We start from the raw sequence: 21,564 nt of genomic DNA, 5'->3' as shown, positions 1-21,564 counted from the left end.
TCAAGGCTTGGGAGCAAGACCAGCCTTAAGAGCTTGAATGGTGGCAACATCAGTCTTGAAGGATTTAGCCAAGACATTGTCATCAATGCCAGTAGTGAACAAAGTGTTGGGAAGAGAAACTGTTCCAGCATTTGCACTCCCAAAAGCTGGAATCGCTAGAGCAGGTTCTTGCGGATCAGCATTATACTGGGAGTGCACGAGTCCCTTAGGAAAGACAAAGACATCACCCTTTTGTAGTGTGTGAGTAAAGAGCTTGTTGGTTGTATCAACAATCCCGACTTGAAGGGTACCTTGACTAAGGAAAATGAGCTCAGAAGCGCAGGGATGAATGTGGGGTGGGTTAGGGGTGCCAGTTGGGAATTGAAGTACAGCATAAGAAACACTCTGTCCATTGAGAGCGGGGAACTCGGCCAAACTTATTTTTGAGACTTTGAAGGTAGTGGCAGGGACAAGGAAACGCATGCCAGTAAACGTGAAGAAACTTGCATCAATTGTGGTGACATTAGCAGGGACTATGAAGTCAGAGAGGATGTCTGGGTCTCCAGCTATTGCCATTTGGATGGTGGCAAGTGAAGAAACTAGTAGTGTGAAGAATTTCATGGTGAAAGTTTTAGAGGCCTTGGAAGAGAATTTGAGGTATAGAGAATGGCAAAGTTAATATGGTACTTTGATGATGGCTATTGTGCTGGAGTGAGGTGCTTATTCATAGTAGAATGGCTAGTATTTATAAGGTCTTTTCGATATAGAAGCTTAAGTGGAGGCCATTTGTTTGTACTCCTTCTGCAGGCCTTTTGGACGAAAAAAAATAGGTGAAAGCTACCAAGTCATTCTTGTTGTACCGGTAGTTTTTTATTTTTTATTTTTGGCCCTGTGATTTGGCTGCAAGTCAAAAGAAAGCACAGCTATAACCGTTTAAATTTTGCTGTGTAATCTTTTTTTTTTTTTTTTTTTTTTTTTACAGTAATATAATTTTATTTGATGACATGGGTTAAAGCAGAATTAATCTTTTTTTTTTTTTTTTTTTTTTTTTACAGTAATATAATTTTATTTGATGACATGGGTTAAAGCAGAATAAATATCATATGCTGCCAAGATTAGAGTTTTAACTACTTGACTTTCATGATGAAAAATCTGATTTTGATGAATATCATCACATGAAATGATCGAACTGATGCATAGGATTTCACATGATAACACGAATTGATTAGATGGTCAAAATTTGATTTTCAGTGCTTTGAATGATTATATGTTCATAAGTAGAAATCAAAATAGCCATGATACGATTGATTGCATGATCACATGAATTATTTATCTTTTTATTTTATTTTATATTAGTATGACATGGTTAGATGAATTTGATGATGTATGTCATGAAAAAGGCCATTATTTCCTAGAAGACTAATTTAGGTTGAGTGAAATGGGTTACTAACACATTTTCATCTCGTAATCTTGATTTTAGATTAATTACTAGTTTAAAACTATGCCTTTTCATATAATTTTACATGTTTGGAATGTAACTAGGAAGTAGGAACCAATGCCAAATAATTTTTCTTAGGTTGCAAATAGGAGGAAAAATCTTGTAGTTTATTTATTTCTCATTTTATTATCAATTTATCATGTAATATGAATTTTTAACGAAATAAATATATATTTCATTTATTTTTGTAAGTAAAATATTTTTGGTCGTGTCATCACCTTGGGACTCCATTGACCCAGCCCGCGTTGTAGTTCTCACAGACAAACAATCTTTTTGTTTAATGAATAACTAAACAAGAAGGGGGAAGTTTTTACTACTTTCAACGGAATACATTGAATATATAGTTTCCCTAAGCTAGCTTGTTCCAAGTTCTTGACTCCGAATGGCCAAAATGTCTCCTTGGCTGTTCTATAATATCCTGCGACTGGTATAAACCCACCTCATGGTTCTCCAATATTGGTCGAAAGTGGGGAATGATTTATCTTTTTTTTTTTTTTTGGTACTTTACTTTCAAAAAATCAAGTATTCAGCAATTTTTTTTTTAATTTTATATTATTAATTAGATTATAAATATTTAAGATAGTAATTAGTATTTAGAATATGGATTATGGAGTAATTTCCTTTTCTTTTTCTTTTTGTATAGTACTTTACTTTCAAGAAATCAAGCATTGGGTATTTTTTTTTTTTTCACTTTTTTTCTTTTTTAATTTTATATTATTAAGTGTTTTTTTTTTTTTTTTTTTGTATGGTACTATATTTTCGAGAAATCAAGTACAAGGTAAATTATTTTTTTCAATTTTTTTTTCTTTTGTAAAATTTATATTATTAAGTGGATTATAAATATTTAAGATAGTAATTAGCGTTTAGAGTGTGTTCTGTGGAGTGATTTATCTTTATCTTTTTTTTTCTTTTTTCTGTTTTATTTTTTGGTATTTTACTTTCAAGAAATATAGTACAAGGTATTTTTTTTTTCTTTTGTAAATTTTATATTATTAACTGGATAATAAATATTTAAGATAGTTATTAGTATTTAGAATTTGAAATATGGAGTGATTTTTCTTTTTCTTTTTCTTTTTGTATGGTACTTTACTTTCAAGAAATCGAGTACTAGCTAAATTTGTTTTTCAAAATTTTTTTTTTCTGTTGTATATTATTAAGTGGATTATAAATATTTAAGATAATAATAAGTATTTGGAGTGTGGTCTGTGGCGCGATTTATCTTTATCTTTTCTTTGTATTTATCTTTTTCTTTTTGTATGATAGTTTACTTTCAAGAAAATAAAAACTGGATAAATTTTTTTTTTCTTTGTAAATTTTATATTATTAAGTGGATTATAAATATTTAAGATAACAATTATTATTTAGAGTGTGGATCAATTGTGGAGTGATTTATCTTTATCTTTTATCTTTATCTTTTTTCATTTTAAATGGTACTTTACTTTTAAGAATTCACGTACTGTATAGATCCTATAAAAAAATAGTACTAGATAATTTTTTTTTTTTTAAAATGAAGGGTTATTATCATCAAGTCATAAAAAATATGTTGCTATTAAGAAGCTAGACAATATGGTGAGGGAAGTTGAGAGAGAATTTAAATTGAAGTGATTGTGATTGGTCGAAAACTGGCCAATCTAAAAAATAACAAAAACTGTCTTTGAAAAAAAAAATTTAAGGTGTTGGAACCAAAAAACAAAAACCTCTCTACTGTTTGAACGAAAGCAACAACAACAATATTGCAAAGGCAAGGACATCGTTTTTTATATCTTCCTTGAGTGTTCTGAGCAGGGATTGGAGAGAGAGGCCTGGCCACGAAGGATAGGCCGTGGAGCATGGAGAATAATGCTTTGGCTAAGGACCTCACTGGAGGAGAAGGTGAGGTTTGGGGAAGGGAACAAGAAAGGAGAGAAGAAAAAAATAAAAAATAAAAAAAAAAGAGAGAAAAAAGGAAGTTAAGGAAGAAGGGTGAGTACTGGTGCATTTCTAAAGTGATAATGTGATCTATTTATAGAAGAGAAAGAGCAAGTAAAATAAATGAAAATTTTGGGCTGAACCTCACAAATGTTTTTTTATAAGTTATTGTTGTGACCAAATTTTTTATTGGTTTTTATGGCCAACCACTAGCATTTTTCTAAATAAGTTAAATGATTAACATATATTAAGCATGAGTAATGCTATAAACACAAAAAATTTTAACAATATTTTTACACAAAGTTGATGTGACAAATTTTTATTGATTCTCATTTAAGCTCATTACTTATATTATTATTATTTTTTTTTTTTTACTTACTAATAATCACTCACAATATCAACTATTTGTAAAAATTAAAAAAAAAAAAAATTATAGCTCTAGCATTTTTTATTAAACATTGATGCCAATTGCCTCAACAAATCTATCGAATTCATTAAAGCCTTGTGAAGTGAGGATGAATCTTTAGCCTTCTAAACATTTGCCCGCTTTGCAAGGTCCTTTACAGATACTTTTAGCAATGTTATTTTCTCACATATCATCAATTGGAAAATTCTGTAACTTATAATCTAACTAAACATGCGAGACATATTAATGATTTAATGGTGTGGATAGAAGATCTTCCTCCACATGTTTATAGTGTTAAACCTAACTAAACTTGCGTTGCTTTTTTACTTACCAATATTTTTATACACTATTAGTATGAAAACTTCTTCTTCTTCTTCTTCTTCTTCTTCTTCTTCTTTTTTAAACTTTTTTTAAATTACAAATATACTTTAATCCACTTTCAAAAAAAAATAAATCGAATAAGCTGTTCACAATTGAAATCTGCTGCTCATTGAGGTTTCTTCTTCACAGTATCGTCAGTGTGGTAGCTTTGTTTTATACAAAGACTGTCTATATATTTTGGGTATTATTTCATTGAAACCTACTGCATCTACTTCATCCCTTTCACGTTTTTGTAAAGCATCTTGAATTCTGAATTACTTTCTTTTCAATCTCAGCTCTTCTCGGTCTCTACAACTTGCAAAGTCTTATTTGTTATAATTCCTTGGCTGTAACACAACTGCTCTCATTTTACCTACAAAGAATTTATGTACTCAACTAATCTCTCAAGTTGAAGTTAATGTTTTCCGGCTAATATTTATGAATACAACTTTTTGACTTTTGTTCCCTTCACTTTGAGTACAAATAGTAATTATAGTTTCTGTGGGGCCAGGAAATTATACAGCCACGGCCCACTCCGAGCCAGGCCCAAATGGCCCAGTCCGAGGAGGGATGATTGCCCAGGGCCAATTTGGAGAGTAAACCCTTCTTTGGATCTGCGCCGAGGATCCCCTCGTCCTCGGCATACTAAGGATAACTATAGGGGAGGGGGATTGGGGTTTTTCTTTGGAGAAAAAAGTCTCTTCGGCCATGGGCCGAGGAGCATCTCCTAGTTGTAAATCCTTCCAAGGTTTTCTTCAATAAAAGAAAAAGATGTTCAGGCCTCTAAGACGCCGGTCGGCGCCTAAACCTTCAACCCACTCTCTACAAATTTATTGTTCTGGGTTCGTTGGGCCTATAACCAATTTCTTTTGGGCTTAGGCCGCAAAAATCAACCCTACAATTGGCGCCGTCTGTGGGGAGGATTAGTGCGCCGGCCGGCACAACAGGCAACGGTTCCAAGTAATCATTCTAGGAAAGATTGATGGTGGTCAAAAAAAAAAAAAAAATTCGAGACAGATGATTCAACAGCAAAGAAAGAGAACTCGATATTATTTCATAAAAAAGAAAAATTACAGATTACAATCAGAGGCTCAGGCAGGCGTGTTTCACAACTATTCCTACCAGCTAGTTCTACAATCAGAGGCCTAGGTGGACCCTACAATTCCCTAAAACTAGCTAGAGGGAAGTATCAACCCGTGCTTTTATTGGCGTCAAGAGAATGGGAGAACTTGACACCAAAAGCAGGGAAGGGGGAGGGCCAGCTTGTTTCAAGGCTACCAACAACTCCTTTCTAGGAGCGGCGGAGCTCGAACAAAGCGAGGAGGAGATGTAGGGGCACCGGGATGCCTTCCCCCGTGATGTTCCCTTGATTCTCTCCACTCCTCACGAGCGTTGGTCGTCGGAGACGACAACACTCGGGCACTAGCCATGACGTGAATTCACACATCTCCTCCGTCGGGGGTGCGCGCCGAGGAGAGACATTAGGTACTCCAACGACATCCCTCTGAGCCACCATGCATGGCACCATCGGGGTTACGCCTAAACTCTGCCGCACCGGAAGCCCAGTAGGGGCTGCGGCAATAATGGCTCTTGGCACGGATGCCCTCACACCCGCCCAAAGCTGCCTCATCTCTACTGAATCCAGTCACAATTCCGGCGAGGTTATCAAAGGAGCTGAAGGGGTGTGTTCTTTCTGTTTGTGTTGGGAGGTTCATGGCGTGTGAAGAAACCTTTCCCCCCGAAGAGCCTTATATAGGGGATAAATGTTGGTGAGAATTAATCCACGCAGAATTCGAAAAGAGAGCTGTCAACAGTGCTAGTTATGAGGCCACCAAATTCCAAAGGGACCATAGACCGTTGGATCCGTCTTAATTCACGAGAACATTAATGAGGGCGCGTCTCACGCACCGAAAAGTCAAGCGCGGAACACGAACGGCCAAGAGACGCTTCGTAAGTGAGGGAAATGGGGGCTCAAGCTGGAGGCGAGATCAGCGCCACGTGTAAGACCAAAATCCGGCTTAAGGAAGAATCATCTCCAGTAGAGTGATCCAAAGACAAACCCCTACTTACAGAGAAATGAAAGCGTTAGACAGAACCAAGGCACTGCATGGTCCTCGGACTCAGGCCTATGGGGAAACTACTCGCTCCTCTATACCTGGGTACTAGACAGAACCAAGGTATTGCATGGTCCTNGGATTAAGCCAAAGGAAGAGTTAGTGGATTGGGATGATGCAACAATCATAGCGGAAAATTTCAACAGTAAGGCCTTGAATGCTTTATTTTACGGGTGACAAATAAGGAATTCAAGAGAATATCATCCACAAAAGTTGCCAAGGAAATATGAACCATTCTTGAGACCACCTACGAAGGTACCAAGGCAGTAAAGACTAGTAGTTTTGAAGAAATAAAAATGGAGGAGGATGAGATCTTTGATAAGTTCTATGCTAAACTCAAAGATAGTGAATTCTGCTTTCAACCTTGGAGAATCTATTGCAAAATCCAAAATTGTTAGAAAAATCCTTAGGTTCTTAGTTGAAAGAGTCCATGCCAAGATCATTGCCATTGAAGAAGCAAAAAACATTGATCAAATTCCTTTAACTGAGCTTGTAGGGAACCTTCAGACCTATAAGATGAGATTGTGTTTAATGGGAAAAAGTGGAAAGAGTAGAAACTTGGCTTTTACGGGTATAGAGGAAGAGATTGAGGACTCTGAAGATGAAGATGATGACGAGGATGAGGATTTAACCTTTAAAACTAATGAGATTATCAAGCTTCTTCAATTTTGAAAAAAGGATAAGGGTAAACCTCCTAGGAAATCTAAATCCTCTAGGAAGAGCAAGAATGAGAAATCTCTCATCTAATGTCATGAGTGCAAAGATTTTGGTCATATGATGATAGAATGCCCAAACTACCTCATGAAGAAAAAGACCAAGGAGTCAAAAGATAAATGGTTGGTTGCTACTTTGAGTGATACTGAGAATGACTCTTTTGATGAGTATGTGGATGAATGTCGTCACGTTATGACTTTTGCTACCTCAACCAATAAGGTGATTGTGGAGAGTGATAGTGACAGTGAGGATTCTTCTAATGATGAAGTACCCGAGAAGATAACCCTTCAGGAAGCCTATGATAAGCTATGCACTGAATTTATAAAATTTGAAAAGACTTCTCATCTTTGTAGAAAAGAGCTTAATGAGGTAAAAACTAAAAAAACAAATCTGTTAGTTAAACTAGATGAGACTACAAGGTTAGTTGAGACTCTTATTGTGAAGAACACCTCATTAAAAGAGAAGGTCAAGAATCTTAAGGTTGAGCTTAGTCAAACTAGAACTCAAATGGAGAGGATGTTTAGTGCAAAACTTGATGAGGTATTAAGTGCTCAAAAGCCTAGTTTTGATAAAACTGGCTTAGGATATGCTGTTTCCTCCAACCCCTCCTTTTCCACAGCTTCTGGATCAAAGTCTGTCTTTACACCCCAATCTAAGAAAGGTGATAAAGGTATGAAATCCAAAATTGTTTTAGCTAATTCTAAATCCTTTATTAGATCTCATGTTTGTCATCATTGTGGTGTTTCTGGACACATTCATTCTAATTACTTTAAGTTGTATCCTCATAAGCAATTGTCTAAACGGTCACCAATTTCCTCTTAATGACCTACACCTTTTTTTGGAGGGTTATTAAAAGTTTTAAGCTTTTTAACTCAATTTCAGGAGAATTCTAATTCTTCTATGTCCTTTAGTAGACATACTAGAACTCGTGTCTTTCATCTTCACTGTGAAAAACTCATGCTGTGTGGGTGAGAAAGGAGCCTAAGACTTAATTGTCTTTTCTGTTTATCCTCTGCTTTAATCATTTCTATCTAAAGCAGGACTCTTTTTGCTTGATTTCTTATCTGTTTTTGGAATCATGCTTTCTTGCATCTACGCCATTCTATCATGCCTTCATGCATATGCATCTTTCTTTCATACTTTCATGTTGTTTATCTGTTTTTGTTTGGTTGTTTTTTTTTTTTTTTTTTTAATTTTGTTTTTGTTTTTTTTTTTAAATAAAAATAAAAAGAAAAAAACCAGAAAAATACAAAAACAGTGTGTGTTTTGTGTACATTGGTACTTGTGTACCTTGGATGACCATTGAAACAAAATTTTATAAATTTTGTATCTTTTGTAGCTTAGATGAGCATTTCTATGCACAACTGAGCAAGTGAGTTTTGTGGCTCTTGTTTGTGATGAGTAAGATTAAGTAATCTCTTGTACTTAACACTTGTATTACTCTTTTTTGACGAGAAGAACTAGAAAATACTAAGAAAAAGGTATAAATAACCATCTCACCATTGTTGCCCGCCAATCATGAATGACATTTGTATGTTTCGGAATAGCAAAAGTACAATGTCAATGACATTTATGTGCTTCAGCATAGCAAAATTAGAATGTCAAATACTTAACATAATTGGGTATTTCTTTTCTCTCTCTTATATGCCGATACATGATTTGCTTAAAAAGAAAAATATGCAAAAAAAATAAAAAGCAAAAAGATCAAAATGCTTTTAAATATGATTGCAAGCGTGTATTCTAGGAGATATGGGAGTTATAGGATATACCTCGAAAGTGATAGTCCCCATCAAACAGTTGTGATTGTGTGTGAGTTAAAGTAATTTTCTCATATCTCAAATCGTCATAACATGTATACACTCATGCAATCTTGCGATGTTTTTCACACACAACACACAATATTCTTTGCTACTCTTGATATATGTGCAGGTACAATGTGATTTGGCCATCACAAGATTTTACATGTGTTAATATATGCTCACTAAACTATCTTAATTTGTTTTTAAAATATAAAAATTGGTTAGACTTGTTTAGCGTGTATGTGTGTGTGTTTTAAATCTATGAGCATGACATTTTCTCTTGTTGAGAGATTTGTTTTTCACATGTTTTGCATCTTTCTATTATCTTGTCATCCAAAGCATCTTGTTTCATTACATTCATGCATTTTTATGGATTTCTCGTACCCCCTTGATCATCTTTATATTTCTCGGGTGAAACTTTTTAGCTTCTTGTATCCTTTGTCAATCATGACAAAAATGGGGAGAAATTGTAGAGAATGTGTGGTTTCTTTTTTTAAGATTCTACATGTTATGGGGAGAAATACATGCCCTTATAAAGGGGAGTTGTGTTTCATCTTGTTAAGGGGAGTGTTTACCTCCTTCTTGTTGTAGGAACTTCTTTTAGCTTCTTCTTCTTGCACACCGGTCTTGTGATTATGTTTACATACATTGTGCTTATCTTTGATATATATATGATGATGTATGTCTTCTTCACCTATCTCTACATGTCTTGTTTCTTTTCTTTCTTTATACACATGTTTCTTATTACTTGTATGCAATCTATTATTTCTGTTTCACACTAAAATGCCTTCATGAGTTTTGTTTAAAGTGCTTCAGAAATACAGGTTGTTAAAGTCTACTTGTCATAAACTCTCTTCTTGCAAAATTTTTCAAGAGTTTGTGTTAGGATAGATTTTATTGTATTCAACAAGTGAATATGAGTTGAGTGATTTATGACTTCTCTCATATCTCATTTGTTTGTTGTGGTTTTGTCACATATTGCCAAAGGGGAAGATTGTTAAGACATATATGATTCACTTGTTAAGAACATATGTCACTATTTTATGTAATTGGCTAATTTTTTGACAAAACGCACTTTACTTGTATTTGGGTAGATCTAGGTGTTTTTAATACTTCAAGAAACAAGATTTCAAGATCAAGTGTTAAAACCATTCAAGTCTGTCCAAGAAACAAGCTGAATAGCGCAAATTCATTAAAACTCGACAGCTGGCTCGACAATTGCATCTATCAAATTTAAAAAAGCTGTTTCAGCCCGTGTGCTCGACACCTATTTGACAGATAACTATCTATCGAGATTTAATGAATGAAGCTCGACAGATTCTCAATCGATCGAGGTATCTATCGAGGTTATGGGAATTCAAATTTCTAGATCTAATTTTCGGTCCAAGCTTATGTATTTGTGTAGGGTTTCTTTTCTCACAACCCTAGACCTATATAAGGCTTATTTTAGAGGCCGTCACATAAGAGAATACAAGGAGAAAATATGCAAAAGGTGAATGATGCCTTATTGTTTCTAAAAGAAGCTACTGCGTCTATTGCGTCTTAGGGTTTTGTAACCAAGTACTTCTTGATCTTCATTGTTAATAAAGTGAAGAACTTTGCAACCAACATTCTTCTTTCTCAAGTTGGTGAGTGAGTCACGTACTGGGATTCATGTAAAGGAGTTAGTCATATACTGGGATTCGTGCAATAAAAAAAGGAGTGACATTCATATATTGAAGAGTTCAGAAGTTCTAAAGCGGTAGAAAGTTTCTACTGCAAGTTCATCTACGGGGATTGTAAAGTCTAGGGACAAATGTTTTATACTAGATCTAAAACTTCTTTTTATTATAGTGAATTGCTTTTCAGAAAGGTTTCCCCCCAGGTTTTTTACTGTAAAACTAGTTTGTTTCATTGGTTTTCCTGGGTCATCATATCTTATCTTATTTATTTTTTCCACTGCATGATTTTGACATAATATTGATGTTTGTTTATTTTAACAAGTTTTATTTATAATAAATTTAATTAACAACTTAGGTTTAAAACTTGTTAATTCTATCAACCGGGGTCTAAATTTTTCAACATAAATGCAGCGAAAATTAATTTGATACGGTGATTTGTTCACAAATGCGGAAACCTTACATGACAAAAACCCCATCAGGTGATTTTAAGGTCACCACTCTCAAGAATTCACTACTATCACAACAAGCGGTTACAAGTAAATGAATCTCAGTACCTTATACCAACCTACAGTTGAACCCTTACCCCAATACCCAATTAGACTTGTTTTGTAATGACAATCTCTTCTTTTCAATGCACGGCTCTCAGTATGTGCTTAACCAATTCGATGCATGGATCCCAGTACGCGGCTTACTCACTTGTTGGCAGCAAAGTTCTTCAATTCATCACACGATGAAGATCACGAAACTCTTTAGTCACAAAACCCTATGGACGTTTGGGTCTCTAGCTATTGCCATTTGGATGATGGCAAATGAAGAAATTAGTAGTGAGAAGAATTTCACGGTGAAAGTTTTAGAGGCCATGGAATTAGAGAACTTAAGGTATAGAGAATGGAAAAGCTAATGGGATACTTTGATGATGGTTATTGTGTTAGAGTGAGTTGCTTATCCATAGTAGAACGGCCAGTATTTATAAGGTGTTTTCGGTATAGAATCTTAAGGAAGGGCCATTGAGTTTTTACTCCTTCTGCAGGCCTTTTGGATTCTTTTGCAGGCCTTTTGGATGACAAAAAATAGATGAAAGCTACAAAGTCATTCTTGTTGTACCCGTAGTTTTTTATTTTTTGTTTTTGGCCCTGTGATTTGGATGTCAAAAGAAATCAAGGAAAGAAAGCACAGGTATAACCGTTTAAATTTTGCTCTGCAATCTTATTTTTTTTACAGTAATATAATTTTATTTGATGACATGGGTTAAAGCAGAATAAATATCATATGCTGCCAAGATTAGAGTTTTAACTACTTGATATGACTTTCATGATGAAAAATCTGATTTTGATGAATATCATGACATGAAATGATCGAACTGATGCATAGGATTTCACATGATAACACGAATTGATTAGATGGTCAAAATTTGATTTTCAGTGCTTTGAATGATTATATGTTCATAAATAGAAATCAAAATGGCCATGATACAATTGATTGCATGATCACATGAATGATTTATCTTTTTATTTTATGTTAGTATGACATGGCGGTTAGATGAATTTGATGATGTATGTCATGAAAAAAAAGGCCATTATTTCCTAGAAGACTAATTTAGGTTGAGTGAGATGGGTTACTAACACATTTTCATCTCGTAATCTTGATTTTAGATTAATTACTAGTTTAAAACTATGCCTTTTCATATAATTTTACATGTTTGGAATGTAACTAGGAACCAATGCCAAATAATTTTTCTTAGGTTGCAAATAGGAGGAAAAATCTTGTAGTTTATTTATTTCTCATTTTATTATCAATTTATCATGTAATATGAATTTTTAACGAAATAAATATATATTTCATTTATTTTTGTAAGTAAAATATTATTGGTCGTTTCATCACCTTGGGACTCAATTGAGCCAGCCCGGGTTGTAGTTCTCACAGACAAACAGTCTTTTTGTTTAATGAATAACTAAACAAACATGAAGGGGGAAATTTTTACTACTTTCGGAATGCATTGAATGTATAGTTTCCCTAAGCTAGCTTGTTCCAAGTGCTTGACTCAGAATGGCCAAAATGTCTCCTTGGCTGTTCTATATAATATCCTGCGACTGGTATTAACCCAACTCACGCTACTCCGATATTGGTTGAGAGTGGAATGATTTATCTTCTTCTTCCCCTTTTCATTTTTTTTCTTTTTTTATTTATTTTTAATTTTTAATTTTTTTATGATACTTTCTACTCAAGAAATTAAGTATTAAGTTTTTTTTTTTTTTTTCAATCGTAAATTTTATATTATTAAGTAGATTATAAATATTTAAGATAGTAATTAGTATTTAGAGTATGGACCGTAGAGTGATTTATTTATTTATTTTTTGTATGGTACTTTACTTTCCAGAAATCAAGTACTGCGTATTTTTTTTTTTGTAAATTTTATATTATTGAGTGTATTATAAATATTTAAGATAGTAATTAATTTTTAGAGTGTGGATCGTGGAGTGATTTATCTTTATCTTTTTTTTTCTTTTTCTTGTTGTATGGTACTTTACTTTCAAGAAATCAGGTACTAGGTAAATTTTTTCATTTTTTTTTCTTTTTTAAATTTTATATTATTAAGTGGATTATAAATATTTAAGATAGTAATTAGCTTTTAGAGTGTGAACCATGGAGTGATTTATCTTTTTTTTTTTTTTTTGTATGGTACTTTACTTTCAAGAAATCAAGTATTGGGTAAATTTTTTTTTCACTTTTTTTTTTTTGTAAATTTTATATTATTAAGTGGATTATTAATATTGAAGATAGTAATTAGTATTTGAAGTGTGAACCGTGGAGTGATTTATATTTATCTTTTCTTTTTCTTTTTCTTTTGTATAGTACTTTACTTTTAAGAAATCAAGTATAGGGCGATTTTTTTTTTTCACTTTTTTTTTTGTAAATTTTATATTATTAAGTGGGCTATAATATTTAAGATAATAATTAGTATTTAGAATGTAGACTATGGAGTGATTTATCTTTATCTTTATCTTTTTTTCTTTTTTATGATACTTCACTTTCAAAAAATAAAGTATTGGGTAATTTTTTTTCTTTTTTAAATTTTATATTATTAAGTGGATAATAAATATTTAAGATAGTAATTAGTATTTAGAGTGTGGACTGTGGAGTGATGTATTTTTATATTCTTTTTCTTTTTCTTCTTGTATGGTACTTTATTTTCAAGAAATTAAGTATTGGGTAATTTTTTTTTTCCTTTGTAAATTTTATATTTTTAAGTGGATTATAGATATTTAAGATAACAATTATTCTTTAGAGTGTGGATCGGATTGTGGAGTGATTTATCTTTTTTCTTTTTCTTTTTCTTTTTGTATGGTACTTTACTTTCAAAAATTCAAGTACTGGGTAAATCTTATTAAAAAAAAAAAAGTACTAAGTAAATTTTTTTTGTTCACAAGAAAGGGGTATTAGCATCAAGTCATAACAAATATGTTGCTGTCAAAAAGCTAGACAATATGGTGAGGAAAGTTGAGAGGGGATTTAAAACCGAAGTGATTGTGATTGGCCAAAAACTGGCCAATCTCAAAAATAACAAAAAGGGGTAAAAAAATAACAAAAACTAGCTTTGGTAAAAAACTAAGGTGTTGAAAAAAAAAAACCTCTCTAGTGTCTGAACGAAGGCAGCAACACCAATACCGCAAAGGCAATGACATCGTTTTCTATATCCTCCTCGAGTGTTCTGAGTAGGGACTGGAGAGAGAGGCCTGGCCATGAAGGATAGGCCGTGGAGCACAGAGAATAATGCTTTGGTTGAGGACCTCACTGGAGGAGAAGGTCAAGGTTGGGGAAGGGAACAAGAAAGGAGAGAAGAAAAAAAATGAAAGAGAGAAAAGATGAAGTTGAGGAAGAAGGGGTGAGTACTGGTACATTTCTAAAGTGACAATGTGATCCATTTAAAGAAGAGAAATAGCATGTAAAATAAATGAAAATTTTCGGTTGAACCTCACAAATGTTTTTTATAAGTTATTGCTGTGACTGAATTTTTTATTGGTTTTTATGGCCGACCACTAGCATTTTTCTAAATAAGTTAAATGATTAACATATATAAAGCATAAGTAATGCTATAAACACAAAGTTTTTAGTAATATTTTTACACAAAGTTGATGTGACAAATTTTTATTGATTCTTGTTTGAGCTCAATACTTATATCATTTTTTTTTTACTTATCAATAATCACTCACAATATCATCTATTTGTAAAAATAAAAAAATAAAAATTGTTTTTAGTTCTAGCATTTTTTATTAAACATTGATGCCAATTGCCTCAGTAAATCCATTGAATTCATCAAAGCCTTAAGAAGTGAAGATGAATCTTTAGCCTTCTAAACATTTGCTCACTTTTGTGAAGTCCTTTACAAATACCTTTAGCGATGTTATTTTCTCACATATCACCAATTAGAAAATTCTATAACTTATAATCCAACTAAACATGCGGGACATATTAATGATTTAATGGTGTGGATAGAAGATCTTCCTTCACATGTTTATAGTGTTAAACCTAACTAAACTTGCATTACTTTTTTACTTACCAATATTTTTATATATTATTAGTACGACAACTTTTTTTTTTTATAACTTTTTTTAAATTACAAATATACTTTAATCTACTTTCAACAAAATTTCAAATAAGCCGGTCACAATCAATATCTACCGCTCATTGAGGTTTCTTCTTCATAGTATTGTCAGTGTAGTAGCTTTGTTTTTTACAAAGACTGTCTATATATTTCGGGTATTATTTCATTGGAACCTACTGCATCTACTTCATCCCTTTCACGTTTTTCCAAAGCATCTTAAATTCTAAATTACTTTCTTTTCAATCTTAGCTCTTCTCAGTCTGCACAACTTGCAGAGTCTTCTTTGTTATAATTCCTTGGGCGAAAATGGGCAACTAATTTTTTTTTCCTAACTATCTAGTTAGTTGTTAAGGTTTTGAAACTATATTTTTTACTAGCATCTTGAGTCTAAGAGACTCGAGTTAGGGCCAATAAATCGAGTCTTTGAGGGTCGATTTTCATATTTTAATCAAGTTTGAGTTGGCATTTTTTTCCATGTGGCGTTCACATGGAAATCGAGTATCTGAGACTCGATTTATAAGCCATATATATCGGAACAACTCTAGCGAAAAAGAAATAAGAGCAGAAGAGAGAGAGGAAAAAAAAAAAAAAAAAAAGAAAGCTGCAGAAGAAGGAAAGAACCCAGGCCGGCGCGACCCAGGCCAGAACCCAGGCCGCGCGGCGGCTGGGTTGCGCGGGAACCCAAGCCGCGCACGGCCTGAGCTCGCGCGACCTAGCCGTCGCGTGGCCAGGCCTCACGAGCCCAGGCCGCGCGGCAGTTGGGTTGCGCGAGAACCCAGGCCAGCGCGGCCTGAGCTCGTGCGACCCAGCTGCCGCGCGACGGCTGGGTCTTTCAACTGATCTGATTTGACTCTTTCTCTCTCTCTGATCTGGTTTTTCTCTCTCTCTGATCTCTGATTTGGTCTTTCTCTCTCTCTCTCTCTAATCTGATCTGATCCGGTGAGGTGAGGCCGCGCATGAGACTTCAATTTTTTTTTAAATTTTTTTGTTTTGTAAATCGAGTCTTAGAGACTCGATTTCCACGTAGTCGCCATGTGGAAAAAATGCCACATCAAACGTGAACAACTCATGAAAATCGAGTCTCAAAAACTCGATTTATAAACTCCAAATCGAGTTTCTTAGACTCAAGATGCTAGTAAAAAATATAGTTTCAAAACCTTAACAACTAACTAGATAGTTAGAAAAAAAAAATTAGTTACCCATTTTCGCCTAATTCCTTGGCTGTAACACAATTGCTCTCATTTTACCTACGAAGAATTTATGTACTCAACTAATCTCTCAAGCCAAAGTTAATGTTTTACGGCTGATATTTATGAATACAACTTTTTGACTTTTTTTCCTTCACTTTGAGTACAAATAGTAACTTTCTCTTTTTGCACTGACACACGCCTATTAAATACTCAACTTTTTCCATATCCCTAAAAAGACATGAATATTTTATTCGAATTTTTATCACATTAACGGGTGCCGTGCAGCACCCGTTAACAGCACCCATAGTAATTATAGTTTCTATTGCCACTGCCATGTTATTGAATACTACTATGGCAGCAGCAACATATTGACGATGGTGAGAGTGGCAGTAGAGATGGAGGTAAAAACAAGAAAACCAAAGTGCCACTCAACAGAGTGATTCTTTTTCTTTTTTATTGTTACTAGCGGCACACCTATGCGATGCACGAGAATATAAATATCATGTAATGAAGTGTAATATATAAAAAGTAACCATTACTCAAGGTATTTTCTATTTTTTTTTTAAAGATTTCTATAAGTATTTTTTTATATCTTTTATCTCTATAAATATATCATTTTATTATTATTATTTTTTTAAGATGAACCATATTCTTCTAACTTCTATTGTAGTATATTATATTTGCTTAATATACAACTAAACTTTATAAGTTTCAAATTTATTATTCAAATTTCTCATCTCTTAAAGAATAAGAGATTATCATAATAATCAAAACTCATTACAAAATTACAATGTTATCTTAACCAAAATTAAAATGAAACTAAAGGAATAAATAATAGGCTTTATAATAATTTATTATTCAAACAATTAGTAGGCTTATTCAAATTCATGTTTCCAAAATAACTAAGTATTAACCCAAACTAAAATTCAACCAAAACTATAAAAAGGGAAAGAGAAGACTTTCTGATGAGATATTACCAAAAAAAAAAAAAACAATATCAAAACAAATATTAAAAAAAAAAAAAAACCAATCAACCTTAACTAGAGTTATAAGAAAGAGTAAAAATTTACCGAGAGAGAGAGAGAGAGAAAGAAAGAGAGTACTCACAGTTTTGTGTGGGAAAAATATGGATTGAATGGAAAAATGAAATCAAATTTATACAAAATAAAATGGGTAGAAGAACAGTCAAAATATAAAAAAGAGGAAAGAAGTATAACGGTAAAGTAGTAGGGAGATAAAGAGGCAACAAAAAAAAGAAAAAAAAAAAAAGAAGAAGAAGGAAAGGTTGGAAGAAGTGTAACCGTAGGTGTATGAACTAATAAGGAGAAGAAGAGTTTTTTTTTTTTTTGGAAAATAGAGGGGAAGAAAAGTTTAAATAGAGAAAAGAAAATATAAAAAAATAAATGAATAATGTGATTGTTGATGTGGCTCAGTATGAGCGTAGTAAATAATAATCAAAACTCATTACAAAACTACAATGTTATCTTAACCAAAATTAAAATGTGAATGTTCAAATAACGTGTAAAACAATATAAACGTTTAAACCCCCAATTACAAATTACCAATTCAAGCTTATTATCAAACAATAAATGTGCGGAATATAAACATAAGCTAATAATAGAATTGATAAACAATTTAGATCAATTAAATTCACATTCACAGCAAAAATTAAATGGCAAAGATTAAGGTAAGAGAAATACAAACACAAGGACAACATAACGATGTGTTATCGAAGAGGAAACTGAAGCCCTCGACATAAAACCTCTCTGCCACCCTCCAAGCGGTCAATAAACTAAAGAATGAAGTTGGGATACATGAACAGTAAAAGACCCTTCAAGCCTAATCTACCCAGTGTACCTAAGCCCTCCAAGCATCTTGCTCCAACGAGGTTGCACCGAACCTTTGTCTTTTTTAGCTTACCGAATTCTGCCATATTCCATAGCATCAACCAATAACCATTGGTCCCTTCCTAACTACTTCCCAAAGCACCAAATAGTCTTCTCACAGATATGAGTATGGTGAAAAAATGATTTGAATAATGAACCTCTCAAGGATGTAACAATGGAGAGAGTGAGAGTAGAAGAATTTGAAGAGTCAGTTATTCCAAAACAAAGCTGGCATTTCGTGGATTTCTTTAGGATTTCTCTCTCAAAATTCTCTCTGAAAGCTTTTTACAGTTCGTGGGTATAAGGGGTATTTATATTAAGGTGGGAAAGGAATGCGAAGAGTCAGTTATTCCAAAACAAAGCTGGCAGGCAACTTGGCCTCGTGACTTGACTGAGTTGCGAGTTCAAGCCGCGAGCTAACTGAATGGCCAGTTTGGACTTTTTGTCCTATAGTGCTACAGCTGGCATAACAGTTCAACTTCTTTGCATGCTTCACTCGTGTGCATCTTCTAACGGCTTGCCAGTCGTAAGGTACCCGCGAGATCCAGTCACGAGTCCTTGCTTCACTGCACAATCTTGAGCATTTCTTCACACTCTCTCACACACTACCTTTACATGATTCTCACCTAAATACAGGGTTTCTAAATGCTGAATTACAAGCAAATTTGACACGGAATAACACCAATAGAATGATTGATTAAATTCAACCTTACAAAATGAAACTAAAGGAATAAATAATAGGCTTTATAATAATTTATTACTCAAACAATTGGTAAGCATATTCAAATTCATGTTTTCAAAAAATCTAAGTATTAACCCAAACTAAAATTCAACCAAATCTATAAAAGAGAAAGAGAAGACATTCTTATGGGATATTAAAAAAAAAAACACAATACCAAAACATGTTTTAAAAAAAAAAACTATCAACCTTAATTAGAGTCATATGAAAGAATAAAAATTCACCAGAGAGAGAGAGAGAGAGAGAGAGAGAGCTCACAATTTTGTGTGGGAAAAGTATGGATTGAATGGGAAAAAAAAATCAAATTTATTCAAAATAAAATGGATAGAAGAATAATCAAAATATAAAAAAGAGGAAATAAGTATAATGGTTAAGTAGTGGAGAGATAAAGGGGCAAAAAAAAAAAGAAGGAAAAGTTGGAAGAAGTGTAACAATAGGTGTGTGAACTAATAGGAAGAATAATATATATATATATATATATTTTTTGAAAAAGGTGGGGAAGAAAAGTTTAAATAGAGAAGAAAATATAAAAAATAAATGAATGATGCGGTTGCTGATGTAGCTTAACAGGAGCGTATAGGTTGCTGATGTAGCTTAACAGGAGCGTATATATATACAATAAATGCTACACTTCAACTTTTAGTAATATATAGATTTGTTTCGTTAGTATAGACGTAGCGATTTATAACATGCAAATTGCATCATATGATGCAAATCTTTGTTTCTTCATGAATAAAATCACAATTTCCAAGATTATTCAACATACAAAGTTATTATCAATGTGTATTTTGTTTTAAATCTGAAAATATGTAGGATCTTACAATCTACGATCTGATCCTACGATCCACAATCCCACCTACCTCTCACGATCCTACGTAGGATCCTGATTTTGACAACCTTAATCGAAACCCAATTTTTCTTCCCTCGAATCAACCCCATATGATAATGCACTAGTTTTCATTAGGAGAATATGATAGTGTGTGGGGCTGTAACTGTTATAAACCTAATTGAGTTTGTTGGTTACTTCGAGGGAACCAAGACTTCCTAATTAATAGATAGACTACTTCGAGGAAACCAATACCTCCTAATTGATAGATAAACTACTTCGAGGGAGTCCAAACCTCCAAAGTGAATACTCACTCAATAATAATATTTTTCAGCTTCCTTTATTAGTCAACATCAAGCCATATAAATAGGTGGTTTTACTAGATAAAGCTAACATTTAAATTCAAAAGAAACCTAATTTTTATCTACAACAAGTAGATAAGATTTATTCAAATACTAAGCTAACAATTTATCCTATTCATGATCTAATCAACTCCTAATAACAAAAATAAAATCCTAAATAATAAAATTAAATAAAAACTAAGTGTATGAAAAATGACATTGCCATCAATCATTAGGATCCTAAGGTGTGATTGGTCACCTCATTCCAAATAGTATGCTAAAGTCTATTAGTCATTAGGATCCTGGAGTCCTCTAACCTGATATAGGTTAAGAGATTTTTGCAACAATAATATGAAGTGGGAGAGATCAATTGCCTTTTTTATATAGATATTTTCAATTTTTTGGTGTTTGTTCATGATGATTGCTCTTGTCATCAAACCAATACACCAATTAATTTTTGGTATAAGAAGGGATTGAATCATAGATCTCTTATTCAATGACAAAAGATTTTACCAATTAATCCAACTGAAACCCACTCAATTGGCTGTTGTGTAGACACCAAAAGGAAATTTTGTTATACATTTATTACAGTATTGGTGTAGGCAAATTCTCAACAGCCACTAAACTTAAACAGACTCAACCTCCAAACTGTGGCCCGGTGAAAATTAATGATTTTCATCCCAAGTCAGCACCGGAGCAATCTAACTCTACATTGTTTGCAGATATATATATATATATACGTACTATATATGATTTCCATCCCAAAATATTTGCAGAAATTAAATCACGAATGAACTGAACTCAAATTTTTGTTGCAAACATATTATTATCCAATAAAGAAGAGAAGTGAAAAAAATTTGTCTTTGATGATTCTAAAAAGAAACAGGATTTACTGCCGACAAACACGATGATTTATACTCTTCCAAACAAGAAGAAAAATTATTTAAAAAAAAAAAAAAAAAAAAAAACGAAATCATATAACACCAAGAATAAGGAGATAGCATAAAGTAGTAAGATAAGTTGGTAACACTTGAGAAGATATGTGGATCTAAGAACCCAGCAGATATGTTGACTAAGGGTGTCACTATTGAGAAGTTGAAGCTGTGTGCAGCTTCAATTGGTCTTCTAGCTTGAGGACAGGAGGATGAGTTGCAGGGATGAGGGATTGCTTTTGGAGGATAGCGGCTGATGTTGATGATTGAACTAGTCTCCAAGTGGGAGATTTGTTGGGCTTTGTGGAGCCTAGTTTATTTTTTGGCCTAGCCCATTATAACCCTGTAAGTAGGATATAAAAGCCGCTTTTATAATTAGGGTTTGTGATTACAACTGTTGTTGTGTTTTTAGAGAGAGAGAAAAACACTGTAGCCGCACTTTGTATTTTTCCCTGATAATAGTGAAATCCCTGCAACTCCGTGGACGTAGGCAAATTGCTGAACCACGTAAATACTGTCTTGTGCGTGTGATTATTTTTCTTTGGCGTGTGTTTTCTCTATTTTTATTGTTTCTCACAGGTTGGAATTTTGGTTAAATTCCCAACAGT

At 33.3% G+C, this 21,564-nt stretch overlaps 1 protein-coding gene across 1 annotated transcript; it reads right to left on the bottom strand.

Moving 5' to 3' along the window:
* On the bottom strand, positions 1-555 carry LOC112037118 (germin-like protein 9-3). Its single transcript, XM_065773073.1, has one exon. It carries the CDS (start codon positions 553-555, stop codon positions 1-3), a length of 555 nt encoding a protein of 184 aa, XP_065629145.1.
* Between the last annotated feature and the right edge of the window lie 21,009 nt (positions 556-21,564).

Source organism: Quercus suber, unplaced genomic scaffold (assembly GCF_002906115.3).
Source record: "Quercus suber isolate HL8 unplaced genomic scaffold, Cork oak 2.0 scaffold_68, whole genome shotgun sequence".
NCBI lineage: Eukaryota > Viridiplantae > Streptophyta > Magnoliopsida > Fagales > Fagaceae > Quercus > Quercus suber.
Note: the sequence above shows the minus strand (reverse complement) of the source record. Positions and strands in the feature narration are given on the sequence as shown.

Coding starts and splice junctions, on each gene's coding strand:
- LOC112037118 (XM_065773073.1), bottom strand. CDS start 555: ATGGCAATAGCTGGAGACCCAGACATCCTCTCTGACTTCATAGTCCCT.